Source organism: Melozone crissalis, unplaced genomic scaffold, assembly GCF_028551555.1.
Source record: "Melozone crissalis strain CALT ecotype California unplaced genomic scaffold, PUWL_Pcris_2 ptg000016l_1, whole genome shotgun sequence".
Lineage (NCBI taxonomy): Eukaryota > Metazoa > Chordata > Aves > Passeriformes > Passerellidae > Melozone > Melozone crissalis.
In genome coordinates, this window is record NW_026535794.1 from 50,607,553 (window position 1) to 50,628,842 (window position 21,290).

A 21,290-nucleotide genomic window follows, 5' to 3' on the forward strand; every position below is an offset into this window, starting at 1 on the left:
TACTCACTAGATGCTAAGTAGTAGGTGGATGTTCTCAAGACACATAAACTGGGGAAAAAAAGGCAGAGGGATTACAACTCTTCTCTCAACCACCTGTCTAATGTACGCCCATCTCTCTATTTCTCTTCTTCTTCCCCATTATGCTTTCTTTGAAACACGTCCTCCCTCATACTTTGTTTCTCTTACATTCCCTGATGTATTTTTATACCCTTCAAATGGAACTGACTGATGCTTTAGTTGACTTACATCAAAGGGATGAGTTTCTAACATCTTTAGAATCCTTTTGAAATCCTATTCTTGGAACATAAATGCCATGTTACATCTAGAATCAGAGTTCACTCACTTGGCTGTAAAATAGCTTACAACAATAAGCTATAAACTGTAAACTGAATCTGCCAGAGAGATATTTGTTCTGAGGAAACAACAGCTTGAAAATATTGTAGCTTTGTAAGGGCAACATCTGCCAAACTTCTTGGACAGTTTGTTTGTAAATACACCTCCAACAAAGGGCTCACTGTCTGAACCTGTAGACAGAATTCAGTGAAATGACTGAAAATGAAAGAAAACTTAATAAAAAGAGGGAGATGATAGATATTTCTAGAGCTAGTGGTCTATACATCTTTATATGAAATCTATCAAATGGTCAAGATTATCAAATGGTCAAATCATGTCTGATACATGTACTTATTGGAATCCTTTCCACTGCCTTTAACAGACAGAAGACTCTGAATAGAAAAGTAGGCAATCTAGGATTTGAAAGTAACTATCCTGTCCACCCTTCCCACTTATACTCAGATCTTTGTGTTTAAAGATAGTTTCACAATGTCATCTCTAAATTTCCTTCCTCAGTGCCCTCATTTGTGCAGGGCTGAGAGAGGCCATGCCAATGCTGGCATGGAAACAACATTGGTAGGTTGTTCCTGGCTGCCAGAAATAGGTGAAAAGGGCTACAGATGCTACCCTGAAGTGCCATATTGGAGCACAGGACCTGCTTTAAGGAGGCCACTTCTCAAAGGACACGACTTAATATTAAAGCTACCAAAGCAACATAACAGAGAAAAATTGTTGATCCAAGTTGCTTGACTGCAATACAGAAATTACTGAATTGCTTGGCTGTCTGTTAATAATCAGGTAGTTGTCAAAACTCATAACTGTATTTACAATAATGGGACTAAGCATCTGGATGGCTTCATCATTTATCTAATTCCCAAATGAAAAGTCCATTTGAACTAATGAGCAGAACCTTCATTCATTTGACCAAATGACAGCGTGCATCCGTGCCCAAGACTTCAGTGATCCCTGAGCTAAGTGCCAAATGAACCAGCTCTGGAAGCTGCACAGCTGCATCAGCATGATGCTGTGCCAACAGTAATTAGTTCTAATGAGAGACTACACCGCACCGAGGATCAACCCCAGCATAGCTGAGTGCTGATTTGTGTGGACATGCTATATCTTTCTCAGAAACAGCTCAGGCATCTCTCTAACATAGGGGCTCGTTGTACAGACTAGACACACTCTATATTTGCCTGCGGGTTACAGGTAAAATAAAAAAAGTCATGAAACTTTACATTCTTTTGAATCTTATGCAGTCATTTCCATAGGGCCGAGAAGGGAAAAAGGGTGAGTAAAGCTATTGCTTCGATTTAATGTTATATAAGATCCACTTCTCATGTGTAAATCTATCCACAAGGTGTAAGTGAGGCTCATTGTCTCTCTGAGCCTTTGGAACAAGTTGATGTTCTGTGGAGAATGAACAATCCATCTGTGTCTGAGGGTCACCAACCTAATGAGTGAATTGGGGACATCAAAATTGGAGACAGCCTGAGCTGAAGGGATTGATTCCTTAAGATGTAGATTTCATATTTTCCAGATTCTGTACTGCATGAGTATATAGCTCTGAACTTTATATAGCGTGTTAGCAAGTTCTCTTCACAGTATAGTTAGACAAAACAATCTTTTTCCAGCCTGAGAACCAAGGACAGCACTGCAGCTTTGGGCCCAAAAAGTATAAACAAGGTTGAATTGAGGAGAGCAGTCTGGGAGGATGCGACTTCTTACCCTGAAGCTGTAATTGAACAATTAGCCCCAACATGTAAATGGACCAGAACTTATAAAAGTATGAAAACTTGTGACCAGCATCCATCTTGGGTGGAGCCACGGCCAGGCTTTTGTACAGCCCAGGGTGTATCCTTCAAAGGCCTTTTAATAAATACCTACTTTATTCCTTTAACACTGTCCAGCCTCTGTTCTAGGTAGCCTCTCAAGGCATCAGGATCATGCACAGGCGGATTTTGCAGTCCTGAGATATACAGACCAAGTATGGAGTAAAGTCAGGCAAACTTTAGGAAAGCAAACTTCCAGCTCCACAAGGAGATATTTAATAGGGTTCCCAGGGAGACTGCCCTCAGGGACAGGGGAGCAGAGCAGAGCAGGCAGATTTTTAAGGAAGTCTTCCATAGAGCACGGGAGCTTGCAATCCCCAGGAGCAAGAAATCAGACAAGGAAAACAAGAGATGGGCATGGCTGAGTAGGGAAGTGCTGGTCAAATTAAAGGGAAAGAAGTAAATGCACAGGCAGTGGAAACAAGGACAGGAAACCTGGGAAGAGTACAGAGATGAGAAATACAGTTGAGGAAGGCCAAAGGAAGCTGAATCTGGCAAGGGATGCAAGGAATTACAGAAAGGGCTTCCACAGTTCTGTTAACCAGAAAAGGAAGGTCAAAGAAGGTGCATCCCCCCTCAATAATTAACAGTGGTGGAACACTGGTAACATGGATGAGGAGAGGGCTGAGGTACTCAACTCTTTTGCCTTCAAGTCTTCAATGACAACCTTTCTTCCTATGCCTCCCCAGTGGATTAACAGCAGGATGGGGACTGGGGGAGCAAAGAATTCTCACTGTAAGTAGAGATCAGGTTCATGACCATCTGAGGAACCCAAATGTGCATAAGTCTATGGAACCCAATGAGATGCCCTCCCAAAGTCCTGAGAGAACTGGCTAATGTTAGTCAGGCACAATTTTCTCTTGGTGATGGCCATGCTGGCTGTCTCTAATCACCTCCCTGCCATGCATATGCCTTGACACAGCTTCCAGGAGGATCTGTTCTATGATCTTACCAGGCAGAGAGTTAAGGCTGACCAGGAGTTCCCAGGGTTCTCTTTACCTTTTCCCAGTCACTGGAGACTTTGCCTGAGTGTCATGACATTTCAAATATCACAGAGCACAGCTTGGCAACTACAGCAGCAAATTCTCTCAGGGCCATGGGATGCATCTTGTCAATCCCAGGGCCCTACGTTTGTTCACGTTCCTCAGGGAATCTTGAAGCTGAGTTGAGTTGCAATGAGAGAAACCTTTTCCTCCCAGTCTCTGCCCTGATGTTCAGGGACTTGAGATGTGTGGGAAGAGAGATTACCATATGTATGAGTAAAATACTACTTCCCTGCAAAAAAGGATGTACAGTAAGAAGTACAGCTATTGGCATTAACATTTTGATGATGTATCTGTAAAGTTAGTTTTAAATATTAGTGATTTCTGACATTCTGTAACAGTATTACTGATTTCTCTCAGTGAAATTCTTGCTGGAGGAAATATTTTAAAACACATTTTACCTTCAGTCACAGGAAGTCTATAAACATGTATAGAAAGGAGGAGGGAAATTAACTTATAAATGGAAGGTAAAGGAATGAAAATATGTAGCGGAATGTCTTTAATCATCAAAGTTTTGGAAGAAATTATAACATAATATTTAGAAAAGATACAAATAGGATATCCAAGGGTGTTTTTTTTTCCCAAAGACTAAAGATTTGGTGAACATTTATGGTGAGCAGAATTTATTCAATTTCTGTGCAATTTCATTAGGAATACATCACTCTTCAGAATATCTGAAGCTTTTTATGACCTTTTCAGTTTGTTTTTATCTTGAAATTTTCCAAGTATCCTGCATACCATAAAAGCCATCATATCAGAATAAAAAATAAAGGAAAATGCTTTGTTGAATGCAGGAAAAAACACCCCCTAAAGTGTCTATCCTCATATTTTTGATCCTCATTTTCTCCACCATTTGGTCTGCAGCCTGAAGGCACTTGATTCAGTGTCTGCTGTGTGCAGTATCTACATCTGGCAGCTGTAAACTTGTAGTGACATTTCCTTGAGAATGGACAGGGAATCAGATCTACTGAGAGATGCTGACCTGATGCAGCAAGAGCTGCTGTTTTCTTATGCATATGACTATGATGTTAGATTGTAAGGCAAGACTGTGCGCAAACATATTGCTTTGCTATATATTTAAAAGGAGTGAACTTTAATGCATTATTGTCCTTCTTCCTTCACAATACTTTAATATCTTCTGTCTAGTAACATTTATAGATGGACCAAAAATTTCAACAACTGGACAGGTAATAAGTCTGAAAGTTCTACTTTCAGTTTGCAGGAACAAAGCATCTTTGAATTAATGGGAATCAAATATGTTAAAATAATTCTTTCATATTTAATTTTATGACTGATCAAAAATATTTTCATATATTTGTCTGCTGACTGAATAACTAGCTGGGTTTTATTCCTTCATTTCCTAGGTTGGAATAGACTCTCTCTACTGCAATAACCTTTGCCTGTTTATCCACCCTGAGCCTCATCATCTTCACCTGTGATTTTAATCTTAAATATACAATACATACCTGTTGACTCAGAAGTACTGTACTGCACTGCACACAGGCTACCTGAAAATGGCCAAAAACTCTCCAGGTGCAAGGTAGTAAAAAAAAAAAAAAGAAAAAATTCCTGGCTTCTCTTGCCTTGCAGAGAGAAAGCAGCTCCCTTTCTACTGGCAGACAAGCACTTACACAACTTGCAATATTTTGGAAAGGCATAGCTATACTGGAGCTCAAAATGAAGGGACATCAGAACGCAGTACAACACCTTTTTCATCACGAGTAAACCTCTGTGTAAGGACAAAGATAAGGAGGGATTTGATTTTGATAATAACTAAGTTATTTTATCTCACTTTGAAATAATCTTGACTGCCAATGAACAACTCAAAAATAAATACCTACTTCCTAAATAAAATAAAAACTACCTCTAACACAGTACATTAGATTGTTTTGGGGGACAAAAAATAATTGAGTTAATGGAAGTACCAAGTTTTCTCACAAAAGATCATGCAAAGGCCAAATATGCCCTAAGAAAAAAAATTATTTATTATCATTATTTATTAATTACTTCAGTTATGCTAATTGCACTGCAGCTGTCTTGTAGATAAGCACTTGGAAACAACTTCCATACTTTTATGGTTGTATTTTAGTTGATACAGCAATTTTCAGCTATGGGCAGTAAGAACAACAACAACAACAACAACAACAACAACAATATATATATATATATATATATATATATTATCAGTCCTGCATAAACAAGGACCCAAAGAAAAGAGATGTGAAATGATTTGTTTAAAGCCAAACATTAGATGGTTAGAGCAGGACCTTAAAAAAACCCGCTTGCTTTAATTCTAAGGCAATAAATACAATTTCAGATAGATGTTACCTCCCATCCAGCCAGTTCTCTTCCAATAACTACTTAGCTGCCTGGAAAGAAGGAAGGAACAGGAACAGTGACTCATTGAAGGTCTGTTGATTCATCTCATGAGAGTTACTAATGCTTAAAAAAAATACAGCAGCAATATCTCCTGGTCTCTTTTGTGGCAGATGATTCACACAAAGGGAACTGTAGTCAGTGCACTGAGTGGAAAAGGGGAGGAGATGTGTGTTCTCCTGTCTGTAGTGGCTTATAATATACTTCATTATATCCTTTTAACTGCAGCACTTTACCATGAAACTGAGTTGCTCCCATACAACAGAAGGCAGCACAACAAGGGGGAGGCAGAGACATCAGAACGGAGCTCTCCCATGCAGCATATAAAGGGTTTTGTGTAACTGATAGCTATTTTTTTTGGATGAAAGGAAAAATAAAAGCAGGTGGTAATGTTAATGAGATCAGATTTTGTCTGAGCATGGTAAAGCATCAGAGAGGTTTTTGGAGAGGAGAGTGGCTTATTTTACTATGAGAAATTGTTATGAATTTGGCACAGTTCTGAAGCTGCTGAGCAATGTGTTTAAGTGCTTACAAACAGACACAAGCATATCTACGCCCCTCTCAAATATGTCACGTTTGAATGCAATAAAATCAGTCAAAACTGTAAATTGTGCATCATACTTAAAGTGGTAAGAGCCTGGTGCAGGTTTGAGAACTAAATATCCAGACTGTCACTTTTCTGTGATGTGCTTTTATGAAAACACATTCTCTGTGTCCTTTTCTTCTTCTTCTGTGGTGCTTTCCTTATTCTGTAATTTGTTTATTTTCTGTAAGTTCTGCTGTGTACTGTGGCTAAGACTTGTAAAGGTGTTTAGGTGCCTGGGTGGTAGCTACTGAAAAACTTTTGCACCAGCAGGGTCTCATGATGATATGAATTTATTGATTTTTCTGCCTGGCTGTGTAAGTTTTGTCATTTGTAGTGCCTCTTTTATAAGCAATTTTTCATGGCTATTTATTTCTCTGTGGCAGTCCAGGGTCACCATCAGGGTAAGGACTCCGTTGCACTATGCACTTTACTACCACGATAAAAAAAGCCATCCAAAAATATGACTCAATTTTGTGTTTTAGTGTAGTAACTCTATATATGAAAAGGGTGTGTGTGAGGGGGTGGGGTAGATGGACCCAGATAACTGTGTCCCAAATAACTCAAACTTTTATCAAAAGTGTGAGTCAAAGATTTTCTACTCTGGAAAATATACTTGTAATAATTTATAGTTGCCAAAATCCAGGATAGATTTCCCAAGATGGAAGAAGATATCTTTGATGTTGTTTGCTTTTTATCCTGTAGAAGGAAGAAGTATCTACTAGAAATACAAACCAGAAGTATCATGGAGTGGTACAAGAGAGGGAAAGAGAACTGACCTGTTGGAGGTAAAAATATCATAGATTTCATGGTAATTAGAGGTAGAAAACTTGATGCAGTACGTGAGTGAGGGAGCTGCCTGGTTTAGCCACCTTTTGTGAACTATTTTGCTGGAGTATGCATGAAGCTCAGGAAACGTAAAGCCAACAGGAGACCTGTTCCTGTTTCCTGCTGTAACAGTGGAAAACATAAAATGGTGAGTGAGAGGATTTATGTATTTATGAAACATTTGTTTCAAAGATTTCATACGAGTAGAGAGCTGTCTGCAGTGCATGATTCGAGACAAAAAGCCCTTTTTTAAAAACAAAGTAAAGACATTTAGATCAAGAGGATATAAAACATCTAAATTATGCAAGATAGTGTTATGGCAGCCTTGTGATAGTGACTGGCTTCATGCTCTTAAAAAATAGATTACCATTTTATTAACTTTTTAACAAAATTTTACATTAAGTTTTTATTTCCTTTTAAAATGTAAGAAACTATATGTGTTCAAAATTTCTAAACCAAAAGTTGGGAGCAGAAATATTCATTTTCCTTAGAACAACTGTAGCAAGGCAAGATAGAAAGGCAGAACCCAGATGGAAACATGATTTAACAATGAATTAATTTCAATCATGATTTAAACTGATTTTTTCTTAAACTACCATTTAAATCATAATGAAATGCTGAGAAGTGTTAGGAAAATCTGCGGCCAGAACTATCTATGAACATTTAGCATCTACCTACTAACACCGAGGGAGAAAATAATTGTATTTACTTGAATCAGTCTGTTGACATAATTTGAATTAATCATTTGCATAAATATTTTAAACACCACGGATACCACGGTATTATTATTAAAAACACCTCCACGTGCATTATAGCTAATCTTCTAGTCACAGAAAACCTTTTTCTACTTTAAAACTGAATTGCCTTGGTAAAACCAATAAAGACTAATTTAGACTTTCAATAGGCAAACAGAACATTTGCTAATATTTTATCTAAAAAGTTCAACTTAAAGAAAAAAAGTAATTTTCAGAGTACCAAGATTCTCTTTATCCACTTAGAAGAATGATTTTCAAAAATATCTAAGTAATTTAAGCCCAGAAGACCCACTGGATTCAGGTCACAGAGTCTGAGGAAACAATGAAGGTTGGTTGGACCATTTCAGATTGTCTCACTCATGGCATTTCAAGTTATGGCATGATGTTGGTGACTGGGATTAAAGGCAGGAGTGACAGTGACTGAAAACAGTCAGGTCTTCATGTGCATCCTCCCCCAGCCCTCCTTTCTGCTCTCTCTCATGGGCAAAGAGGTTTGTCCCAAGAGGAGAACACCAGGTGGAAATTGCAGGAGGAACTGTCTGGATGCTCTCACAACTGATGCATTCTGGAGACAGGGGAGCTGAGATGTTTGTGATGGGCTTTGGTTCACATCAGCCTGCATAAGGGTATAAAATAAAGAGAGATTTTCGGAGTCTTTTCACTTCAAATTACAGGTAATTACAAAGAACATGTAAACTAATGGAATTGCCATGTCTTTAAGTACTTACTGACAAGGTTTTGGCCGGCAGTCAATCAAGGTAAGACTGCCCATAAAATCAGCAAGTGAAGTAGATATCATTGCCTAATGTAAGGCAGAAACAAACAATATGAAAGCATATAATGGGTTTACCATAGTCAACACAATAGATATCCCTGTTTGAATAAAAAAAATCCTCTGATTTTTGGAAGAAGGGAATTGTTATAGATTTAGCATATTTGATTTTTTTTTCCAAAAACAGCAGGGATGGAAAACAGAATTGCAGAGATTTTTGATGAGATGGGTGAAGTATAGGTCATGAGAAAATTAGAGGATCTCTAATTTGGTTTGGGTCAAGTCATATTTGGTATTATAATAAATACCTTTGCACAAAAAGTCAACATATGTCTATTTTTTTTTTTTGTCCAGTAACACAAGGTTGGAGAGGTCAGAAAATAATACATAACAAACAGTATCCCAGTGTAATCAGCCAAAAATTCCTAGGACAGATGCACAGCACAGGAATTAATGTCATTGTCGAGGCCACTGGTAAACCATTATCAGAATTAATGTCCATAGTTTGGATTACCTGCGTTTAAGAAAGAATTCAAGGTGCAGTGAGTAGGGAGAAACCTTATTAACTTAAACAGAGAATGGAACAAGACAAAGTATCTTATGAGAAGAGATTATGTGAGTTCTTCTTGCTTAACACAGCAATTAAAAGCTGAGAGAAGATATGATTGCACTGTAAGCATACAAGGGGAGAGTAAATGCTAGGAAGTGAAAACAATTAGTTCAGCCAAAGAACAATGCTGGAGCGAGAATGCATGGCTGTAAAGAAAAGATGAAAACCAAACTGTCAGGAATTAGAAGACTTCTAAAAAACAAAGATGTGAGTCTGAAACAGTTGTCCAGCTGGCAAAGATTCAAACTATTTTCAATAGAGAGTTGCATAAATTTAGGCACAGGTTATGCATTTTGGTTGCCTGTGACTGAGGATTCTAAACTCAGGGACCCAGAAGGTTTGTTTCTGTCCTATGCCTATAGCATCTGGCAATTTTGTGCAGCATAGCAAACATTTACTTTCTGCACAAAAATGATTAGCACACATGAGGAAGGTAACAAAGCCCCTGCAGGGTCAGCATGTAACAGGAAGTAGACTGGAAATAAGGATGAAAACCTGAGATGAACTACTGAGTGGCAGTGCCAGCAATGGTTTGCCATGTGCTGCATGGTTTTAGTGCAAAGCAAAGTCAGGGACAACTATGCTCTTTGAATGTCAACCAGTCCCCACCTTGAACTTTGTGTGAGCTGTAACTGATTTATAAGACACCGCACATGAAATTACTTTAAAGTGGCATTTATGGCAATGAGAAAGGCATCCAATCACCCTTGAAAGGAGAGAAGTAATTCTGAGAGGATTCTCTGTATAGTGAAGGTCATGAATGCCATATTGACATTGAAGGACACCATAGTAAAGCAACCTGTAACTACAGCCTGCCAACATCCAAGCCAGTTACAGAAGGTGGCCTTAATTTCCCCACAGCCCCGTTACTAAGATTTTCCACTGGTCAGTTTTAGCCTGTTCCCCAGCTGGATTGTTTATTTGCTGCCTTTGGCTGGCTCCCACATGCCAGACTGGGCACCTATCCCCATCTGCTAATTTGGAACAAAATAGAGGTGGAACTGCTCTTCTCAGATGAGTCATAAATTGGTTTGTTGGAATATCAGGCATTTCTGCATCACCTGCCTCATCTGAAACAGAATCTTGTCTTTCAAAGAACAGTGCTTGCAGTTCCTCAGACCAGGGTTTCTGTTTGTTTGTTTGAAACTTTCATATTGTCCTGGAATAGAATGACAGCTTGCAAGTACTGTTGCAAAAACATTTGGGTCACAAATTTCCCAGAAGAAATGTAATATTTTTCCACTTAATTTAATAACTTCATGTGGGCCTCTGGGATGAAGAGATTCCTCAGTGTCCTATGCATTCTTTGACATGTGGCTAATGCAACATGCTTTCCTAGGGGGGTGTTTTATAGAAAAGTCACCTTCTGCTAGGAAAACAAAATAACAACTCAATTAAAAGAAACAATGAAGGTCACACCAGTTTCTTTACTGAGGTGAAGCAGTGGAAAACATAAGCTGCATTTATTTTAACATATGGGACTTTCAGCATCATGTGGAAAACTCATTGATGTGGTAGAATTGTGTTTTAGGATGCCTCTAGAGAAAGACGTGATGGAATTATTAAAATTTGCAAGAAAATATATTAATCAGTCATGTGTTAGAGCATTCAGCCTGGAGGAATGAACACTTTTTTGGGCAGAACCAAACGGCCATGGGAATCATTGTCCCCAGTCTGTCACTGTCACTTGTCTGATTTTGGAGGAGTTACTTATGTCTCGGCTAAGCAGCGTAGAAACAGCTGAGCCCCAGGAGCAGCACGGGACCTTCAATGTGCAGATGTCAGGTATCAGAGTGCCCTGAGCATCCCCTGCCCACAGAGCAAGTACACCCATCCTGCAGCCATGCCACTGCTCTCATTAGCAAACCCCTCCTCACGGTCCCTTTCACAGCTGCCAAGGTCAGTGATCGCTCCTTGGGAGACTTTTAGGGCACTTTTAGGGGCTATCAGCCAAGTGACATCCCTGAAGGCAGTGGGTATAAATGTTCCCGGCTTTTTACAAAAATTAATAAGAAAGATTTTCCTCTCTTCCATGTTAATGCCAGGACCAAACACAAGCTGACCTTTACCTTTAAGCCTCATTTTTTTTCAATTGCAAAAGTGACTTGCTGTTTACTTCAGAATAGTATCAGTGAGACACAATTCATTAGTGCCTGGGGATTTCTTGGAGGTGCTGGGATGAGAGGAGCTACAGAAGTGGGCAGAATATCTCTTTCATTAGAATTATATGACAGTGCCATTGAGAGAGTTTTCTGGAAACAGTGATAGTAGATGATTCTTCCCAAATTACCACAAATATGCCCCCTTCAAAATCTGCTTTCAGGAGAAAATCTTTTCCAAAACTTGGGATATCTCTCAAACAGAAAATTCAAATGTGATTTATTTGACAAGCATCTCAGGTATGAAGTAGCTACATTTTCATAATCATAACTCTAAAATTTTCAGTCTATATTTCATAAGTGTACAAAATATATATAAAAAAAAGAAAACTCATTCTAAAAGAGAATGTATCCTCTCTTTTTCACTCTAAAAACCAGTTTTAATTTTAAAATAATCTGGAAATTTTGACCAGAGATGGAAACCCTCCCTTACAGAAAACTTATTCAACTACCACTTTTCTAAGCAATCCTAGCCGTTGTCAGATGACCAGCCAGCTATGGAAACAATGGGGTTCTGTAGATTTATTGATGTATGTAAAAATTGAGCCTTCAGGTTATTCTACATCTCTGTCAACTGTTCCATGCATGGTGACAACAACAAGCCTGCCAGAGGAGCTGCTTGATAAATGGAATAGCTAAAGTCTTCAGCCACATTCATAGTAGCATTTTATCCCTGTTTTTTTCTTGACACCATTCCTTGTCAGCTGTTTGCAAAAGCTATTTCTGAAATTAAAAAAAAACAAACAAACAAAAAAACCAAAAAACCCCATGGTCTTCCCTTCCTTCCTCTCTCTCCCCTCCTCAGAGATGGCAATCTGAGGTTTTGCTGAAGGCATGTGAAGTTACTCGTCAAGATACTGCAAATGTCACCTCACCTCCTTTTCATATGAGTCAGGAGAGTTAGAAAATCTGCACAATTATTAGACCCTAAGACAATATAAGACTCCAGAATTATTAGACTCAAAGACAGAATGCAGTAAAATTATTTAATGAGTGTTCCTAGTAACCACTTTTGTGCTCAGAATAAAACATGCAAACTCCTTTCCAAAGACTTGAAGCTAAGAATTTTAATAGACCAAATGGTTTGTTTCCCTAATGCATTCACCGAGTGCAGCAAGCTGATTAAAATACTGGGTACTGTAGAAGCTTTCTGTTTATGTTTATGCATAGTTTATGCATCATTAACCATGTATTACAGGTACACACAGCTATTTTACACATAAGGGAAAAAGAAAATAGAATTTGTACATGCAGGATGCTCATTTTAACATTTTCCTTTTGGAATGGTAAAAGGTAAAGAAGTTGAGAACAGGCTTTTTAGGAAGTCATCCTTCTCCAGTGAGAACTGTACCTGTATGAGAAGGCAATGAGCAGACAAAAGCAATCCACTGGGTGAATCAAAACAGCTTTCAGTAAATATGTGGTGATGGTCTTTTTATGTAAAAAGATGGTCTTTTACGTAAAAAGCCTTTAATACAAAATAGCTGTTCTATTAGAGAATGTAATAGGAAGCTAAAAAGCAGCTTGCCAAAGGAAAGCTTCTTCAGAGTTTGGGGATAATTCTGTAATTACCTTACTGACATAAATTTATGTTCCTATTTAGGAACAAATTCACATATTAATTTTACAGGACTTCTATAAAAAGGAAACAGACTTAAGAAGCAGCAGAGTTTCCTGTAGAGCCATGTAAGGTACTTCTGAAATTCTGAAGCTTTACTCTTCATTTAAATGAATTACAGAAAACCAGACTGGAGCAAAAAACATCTCAAAAATATGTTAAACAAACATTCATTAATAAATGTGTAATTCAGAAGAGAGGGTGAGTTTTCCTTTGCTACTGAACCCACTTTTTCATTTGTGACCTGTAGAACACTTAAGTCACAAGAAGGCCTTTTCCTGAGGATCTGAAAATTTCAAGCAATAATTTCCAGAGAAAAAGTGTAGAGTGAATGCAATTATACCAAATGAACTGCTTTGTATTTTTTAGCAAATATAGTCTACATAGTTCTGACAGTAGTTTTTAATCTTTTCTTACAGATGATATTTCAAATTCTTCCATCAAGAATTTATAATCTGAAGTTTAGATTCAGGGACATGAGGCAGGGTCAAATTTATGCATGTGCCAGGTCTCAGCAAAAAGTCAGTGGATCTCAAGTATAGGTTTAATAAGTTTTAAAATTAAAGTCCTATATAATGATACTCTGAGCACACTGCCACTTTCTTGAACTGGTACATCTATTCTGCCAGCCACTGCAGCATGATTATTATTTACCCTGAGCTGAGCTCAAAAGAATATTAGTTGCTGTCAAGTCACCTTTACACACTGATAATGTCACTTTTTAGCTAAGTGACCAACAGCATGGTTGGTCTGATTGCAGTGGCTGAGGACACCTTCCATGAAGTAGAAGAGCAAGCAGTTCTGAAGATGCCCACCTCAGCTGACTGTAAGTACTACTTAGATTCAAAGGGAAATTAAAAATAGCTGCCACTTTGTTATGAAAAGGCTTTGCCCCTTGGTAAAGCAAATAAGACTATTCCCTGTGACTCAGTAGGAGCAATTTTGATTCACTGAAGTTGCAGATTAGAGAAATTGGATTAAGCAATGTGAACTAAATTTGTTGTAGAAAGAAAGAAAAAAAAGCCACCCAAATGGAACTTGACATTTTATTCTTACCTGGAGGGAAAAATTTAAATGCATTTTAAAGGAGCCTCTTAGTGGTTTCTAAATTTCTACATTCTGATTTGTGTGTTGAAACTTTGGAAAGCATTGAAAATGGCTCTTTGCTTTCAAATTGTGTATGCAAAACACATTGAATCTGCATAAAAATACAGATTATTTAGGGTCCACAAGCCAACTGCTTCTCTTTCAGCATTAATGACCCACTGACTTTTGTGCATCAACATCTAGATCGGGGTCCTTGGCATCCATGAGCAGCTCCTGCAGCGAAAGGAGGCACACATGCATTTCCCAGTGCCCCAGTGCTGGAGTGCAGGGAGGCTGTGATGTGCTGCTAGAGGCTGCAATAACAACCACACACAGCACAGAGGGCCTCTCCCTGCTCCTGTTTATGGCAGGGTCAGGGGAGAACAAAGGAGACATAAAACATGTTTCCCCCTAATTCAACTGCTTCAACTCCGCTAAGGAGAATTCAGGCACGGCTGAGGATTTCAGCACCTTCCTTGGAAAGTTTGCCCCTGGGCTATTAAAAATGGTTTGAATAATAAAATTGACTTGCCTCTTGGTGTCATTATACCCTCTTTTTCAGATCAGCGATTTTATTAACAGATAATGCTGATAGAGATTTATTTTATGAGCTATTTTATGGCTTTTAAATATCATATGCAAGTTTTCAGCTCTTTGGCTCCTTGTAATGCTGATTAGGATGGTGCCTCTTTTTTCCTTCTTTCCCCGGTTTCCAAAGCAACCATGAAATAAAATACAAAAGCACACAGAGACGGAGACATAAATTTTGAAGAAATAATTCTGACATGCAATTTTGAAAGCCCTTTTCAGGTCAGTGTCATTTTTGTAATTGATGTTACCAGTTTTATTTGTCTTCATATTTTCCCCTCAATAAACAATTCAAATATACTTCAAGGATTCCTTTCACAAAAGGCAACTTGAAAACATGTCAAGCAGCTTGATTTGGAAGCTTTTCCAGGATTTAGACAGCTTGCACATTTTACTAAATGGAGCACATTTTTAAAAAGCTACTATTCAACGTAATACTTCAACTGCCAAGAGTAGTAATAGGAAGCCTATACTTACACTTCAGCTCCAGTTTGATGAAGTCTGTGTTCCCCAGATTCTCAAGAAACACCCCATCTGAGGCTGATGTTTTGAAGTAGAAAGAGATGTCTGCACTGGTCTCCCCTTGGAAGGTGGAGAAGTGGAGGTAAGATGATGAAGTAACGAAAGAAGCCGCGTTCCAGTAATTCCCTGCGGAGGACAGACAGGAAAGACATGTTTCAGTGCTCCATTGAAGCTGTTGGAAAAGTTGGAGATTTTAAGGTTCATCTATGCTACAGTACTGTCTGTGCTGAAGAAAGAACCCCAAACACCTTGATTCTTGCTCCCTCTGTTTTGTTCTTCTGAGCATGGTGTGTCAGGTTTCAGAAGACAGAGCATGTTAATGGCAAATTTATTTTCAAGCTCTTAATTTATCATATCTACTCAAACATTATACTCAAATCATATATACTCAAACATTATTTTCTGTTTATTATAGTAAGACTGTCATGGGAGATCAGACAGAGGGGCAAAACTCTAATTTGGTGTCTGCCTCACCTCAGGCACATGCTTTGCTTTCGTATATTGCTGCATGTGTGACTTGTCTTCAAAATTATTCCACACACCTACACCTCCTCCTGAAAGTGTAGCCATGTCTATCAGAAATCAATTAATTTAAATCACAGGAAAAATCCAGTAAATGAAGCTAATCAATACAGACACAATTAACATATGCACCTAATAGTCCCCTAGTACATTCCCAGTGGAGAAATACAATAATTAATAACATCCAAGAACTATTACTGTACTTTAGCTGGAAAGACAGTCAAATTCAGTGCAAGGTAGCATTACAATGCAAAAAAGAAGTCATAAAATATAAGAGCAGGTAAGATTCTCTTAATAAGAAGATCATAAGATTCATAAGAGAAGGCTTTGGGGTGACCTAATTGCTGCCCTTCAGTACCTGAAGGGAGGCAAAAGAAAGATGGAGAGGGATTTCTTACAAGGACATGCAGTAACAGGGCAAGAGGGAATGGCTTCAAACTGATTGCCAGTATGTTTATATTAGATAATAGAAAGAAATTCTTTACTGTGATGGTGGTGAGGCACTGGAACAGGTTATCCAGAGAAGCTGTGGGTGCCCCATCCCCGGAAGTGTTAAACAGGATTCTGAGCAACTGGTCTAGTGGAAGGTATCCCTGTCCACTGCAGGGATGTTGGAACTAGGCAATCTTTAGGGTCTCTTCCAACCCAGGCCATGTTATAATGATTCTGTGATGATGATATAGGTGAAAGAATAAGCCAATGAGAGACTGAAACAACACATTCTAGTTCCATCAGAATGCTTATGTATCCAGCTTCAGAAATGTATTAGAATATAAATCATGATGTCATCATAGCTGAATCCTTAGTATTCCAGCCAATGAACACAATACTACTACTTTCCATTCCAGTCCAAAGTCCCAGATATTGGTTTTCCATTGTTTGATTATTGAAGTAGGTGATAATGCTGTTATTTGTCTGGTTAGCACTGGATGAATATGAATGAGGGTGGTTGAAGCTTCAGAAGATCAGCTGTGATGATGTATTGCACTAGTGGCCCACATTAATTTCAAAAGTTTTATTATTTGAGTAATTATTAGTCTCTATTCAATTTTAAATTGAACATCTGAATTAGCAGATGTTTTCAGATAAATAAAAGCATACTATTGCTTTCCATAGTACTATTCCATACCCTCCATTATAATTCTGCCTCTCTCAAGGATTTAGGGTATTTGGAAAAAGGAGCCATTTTCCATTTAGTTCAATGCATCCCAGGAGGAAAGTTGTAATTGAGATTTTGTATGTTTATATGTGTAAACACATATTTGAGCAGTGAAAATGGGAAGAAATAGGCATTCATGAAAGAGGTATGGGTTTGTGAATTAACCAGTTAGGCTAGATCAGCTAGTTTTCAACATGTATTACTATTTACCCTCCTTATACAAATGAGTAATTTCCAGATTGAATGCTGATAATGATTTCTATAGAAATGTCAATAATCTTCATATCATAAACCTGCATGGGCAAGAAATATCTGCTCATAATTTGCAAGGTTGTTCTCTGAAAGCATGCCTAGTGCCAAAGCAGCACAGATAAAAAAGGTCTTGAATTTTATTTTCATTCGTGGTCTCAGGTCTCTTTCTCTCTCACTTTTCAAAGTGCTCTCTCAATATTAGGGTTGCTTATGGTCTAGATGTGTGAGTGCTTTGTCAATAATCTGTAAACACAGGGTCCAGATGGAGTTTGTATATGCTCTTCCACTTGCAGATGTACCTGGACATCTCTATTTTATTTTCCTGGGACCTACAGATATGCTAGCTGCTGGCAGACCCTCAAAAGAGATTTTACTTTACTGAATAAACTCACATGAAATAAGTGCGACTCAGACAAAAAGCCAGGAATATATTAATACCATCTCTGTTCAGGAGCTAATTTAGATGCCCTGAATAACCTTGTAGAAATGCTTGAATGTCTTTGTAACTTAAATAAGTATTTTAGATCCCTAGCTTTACATTCCTTGAATATTACCACACTTCTTAGCCTAAAATATGAAGAATACATGACAAGTAAAATTGCTGTGAATGTGAGAGCTATAAAATTCAAGTACTACTGGAGATAAATCTCTCTTCAGTGAGAAAGGTGTCCCAGCCACCTCAATTCACCAAAAGAGACCAATACAGTATACTATTATAATTCATATTTCAATAATGTAAATAAGAGTAGCAGCTGCTATATGAAACAGCTATATATTTTGCAGTCCTGTATGTACATATTTTTAATTATCTTGCAAACTTGAAACCATTAAATGCAATTTGACATAGACTTAGTCTGCAATGTTGGGACGCTGAGGGTTAAATCCTTAACTATGAGAGTGCATAACCCAGGTGCTGGTTTGCCTTTACAGGGCAGTACTTTTCAGTTGTATGTGACCAGTTGGACATTTCAGAGTTTTTAGGATTGGTATTGTTTGTGGATTTATCCAGCAGGGTCCAGCCCTATGGCAAAGATTTCACACCTTTACCACAGCACACGTGCAAGAGGACTGGTGCTCCTGAGTGCCCCTGCAGGGCCAGACAGACAGGTGGGTTCGGATGGAGCCTTCATCACCCTCTTATTGAAACAAAAGGAATCAATTTTTATTTGGAGTTACATCCAGCCTGCTGAAGAGCTCCATCACTAAGGATTTTACATTTAATTCAAAATGCTGTGATTTGACTTTGCAGAAAACCTTGTCTGCAGATGTAATTGGTGAGAGGATAAGTATAAACAATGCAGACAGAAATGGAGGATCTGCACCTTGAGAGAGATATCTTCAAAGACTATTCATGAGAAATTCCTATGAAGATAAAATCATATTTTTGCACACTAGTATACATTAATCTCAAATCAGTTTAAGAGGGAAAAGTCTTTTTATTAAGAGTACAATAGAAATGTTTTGCCAAACGTAAATAATGATTTTTATCATAAAATGATATCTTTTGATAAGAAATGGGCTCCCTAAGGAAATACTGTATAAAAATCCACTTTACACACATTTATTAGAGTTTCTTGCTAGGAACTTTTATCAGCCACTATGCCTAAAAATTTCTTTGGTACATTGTCACAATTCTTTCCTCAAGTGATTTGAACATATTGATCCTACAGACATTTTTCTCCCACTTAAGACTGACAAGCTGTGGATGGAGAAAACTGGGACTGGAACTTAAACCAGAGTAGAGGTATGGCAGCAGGAATATCAAACAGAATGTGGGAAAGGGAGTTTTTTAGAAAGAAAACTATAAATGATAAGTTTTTAATTTATAAAAACACCAGACTCTAAAGATGATTTTTATTGTATTATCTGAAATATGACATTATAATTCTACTTTATTCTTTGAAACCTCAACTATAATTTTGTAATGAAGATCACAGCTCTGTTGGGAAGTTCAGTTGGTTTAAACTCACTTGGTGTTTAAATTTGATTTAAACCAATTAAACAGGTACAGAGCATGCTGCTGTCATGGCAGCACAAATACAAATCAATCAAGACACCAGACACGCCTTTTCAGTTGTTTGCAACTCAAGATAAATGTGGAGATCCCCAAGGCATGGCTGTGTTTTTCATAAAATTGCACGTTTCCTGGTGATGGCAGCAAGCCTTGGGACACAGGGCACGCAGAGGCAGGAAAGGGAATTGCTGACCAGAGTGCCACAGGAAACTGCCATGGATGTTTGCCTGGATCCAGGCAGGAACCAGAGCCATAGTTGAGACAGAGGTGCTTCAATGCACCAAGTAACTCTATTTGATTCTGTTTCAATTTGTGCCAAGGTTGCTCACAGCTCTGCCTCTGCTGGGAAAATTAAAACCCAACTTGTTAAGCTCCTGCAAAACACTCTTACTGCTTTCTCATTAGTTTTGCTAACCCTGAGTTATGGTGTTCTTTGTAATTTGTATGATACAAAAGTGTCACTTCTACTGCTCCAAAAAGACTCAGTCTCAGACAGGTGGCTGCACTATAATTGTAAAGGTATAATTTTTACAAGAACGGCGATAGTCTGTAGCCACAAGAAACCAGCCCTACTACAAAAGTTAGTGAGAAGGGACATCTTAAATCTTAGATAAAAAGCTGAACTAAGACTTGAAGATTTTTCCCATGAAGTCCCACCTCAGTGAGAAGGAAGGAGACCTATAATACTGACAGGGACAAACACACTTTGTCCTGAGTTATGCAACATCAACAGGCATCTTTAAATGTGTGGCAGCTCTGTAACTTGAAAACATAGAGTCACTGGCCTTATAGTAATCAGCCTTTCAGCTTCTTCCTTGCAATATTTCTGTTCAGAGCTCCCTTGCTGGTTCCCATCAATATCTTCTTTCTTAGCATGATTGAAATTCATGCTTTAACACCATCAATTTCACTTTTACATTTAAACCCTATTGAAATGGATAATGGCAATACCAGAACTGTAAAAGACATCAGTGCTTTTAGCCCTGCCAGGCAATCGCACTAGAGAACGAATGCTGCAGTGTCAGGCAGCTCTTATGTATTACAATAGACCAAAAACCTCCAGGGCCCTCATCTGCAGCAAAACAGATTTTCTATCAAAACCATTATGTGAATAAAATGTAAGAATAGTCTTCTATTTCAGAGGAGATGGATGTGTGAATGGAAAACTGTTCTGTGGCACAAAGTAATGGATTGAGATTATCCATACAATTATGCTCAACAAATCAAGTTGGTGGGGTTTTTTTCCTTTCTTCTTTTTCCATTCTGAGATAGGAATTTATGCATGCACACAGAGCAGTTTGGGTATCAGTACAGCAACAATCACACCTTAGACTCAAGTCTTCAGATCCATTTCAGAGTGGAACTGGCTGTAATGAAAACCAAATTTGCTGTTGGACTTTCTATTTGTTAAGTCAAAGAAAATTGGCAGTGTTTCTTGCACTGAGTTCTACTTTATTGTGAAAGATCTAACCATGACCTCAAAGCAGGGCAGGTACTTTTCTGTCATCAGCGCTAATCTTAGGGATGGAGCTGAGATCACAGCTTCAGTCTGAGCTGGAGTCGGGGGTGCTGGGGGAGAGGAGAGCAAGGATGGCAAGTTGTTGGCATTCTCTCCTTTGCTGGGAGGACTACAATGCCAGTGGCTTCTTCCTGACTGAAATATCTGCTTGGTGCCATTTTTCATTGTGCTGACATGCTTTCAAACCCTTGTTTTTCTCTGGTCTGCAACTCCATGCCACATCTACTACGTTTCACTCTACTACATTTACTATATTTAATGCACATATAATTTGCTACATATGGTAATTTTTGCATTTCTTTGATTTCTTTGGTATCCCTAAAATCAGTTTTGACCAGCTCCAGTCCTGAATTTATTTGCTTGTTGGTGAGTTGTTTAGAGCTTTGGGGTCCCCTGTATCAGTCAGTGCCCCGTGCCTGTATCCCTTTGCCCAGAATCCCACATTCCCAATTTTCAGGACTGCTCAATATATTCCAGTGGTGCATTTCTCTGCCCACTGCCATTATCCTTATTGGTCCTGCACCTGGGCCACAACAACCCCACGCACTGCTGCAGGCTGGGGGAGTGCAGCTGGGAAGGGATTGGGGGCTGACAGCCAGATGGATACATGAGCCAGCAGTGTGCCTAGGTGACCAACGGCATCTTGGCTTGTATCAAGAGTAGTGTGGCCAGTAGGAGTGGGAAAGAGATTGTTTTGCTGTACTCATCACTGGTGAGGTTGC

The 21,290-nt window shown here is 38.5% G+C and overlaps 1 protein-coding gene across 1 annotated transcript in view; it reads right to left on the reverse strand.

The window, feature by feature from the left end:
* The window catches only part of CNTNAP2 (contactin associated protein 2), a 1,011,078-nt gene that overhangs the window by 90,774 nt on the left and 899,014 nt on the right, over positions 1–21,290 (reverse strand). The window contains exon 16 of the mRNA XM_054274302.1: positions 15,058–15,228. Coding sequence (XP_054130277.1) covers positions 15,058–15,228 — 171 coding nt within the window. The remainder of the gene's footprint in view (positions 1–15,057; positions 15,229–21,290) is intronic.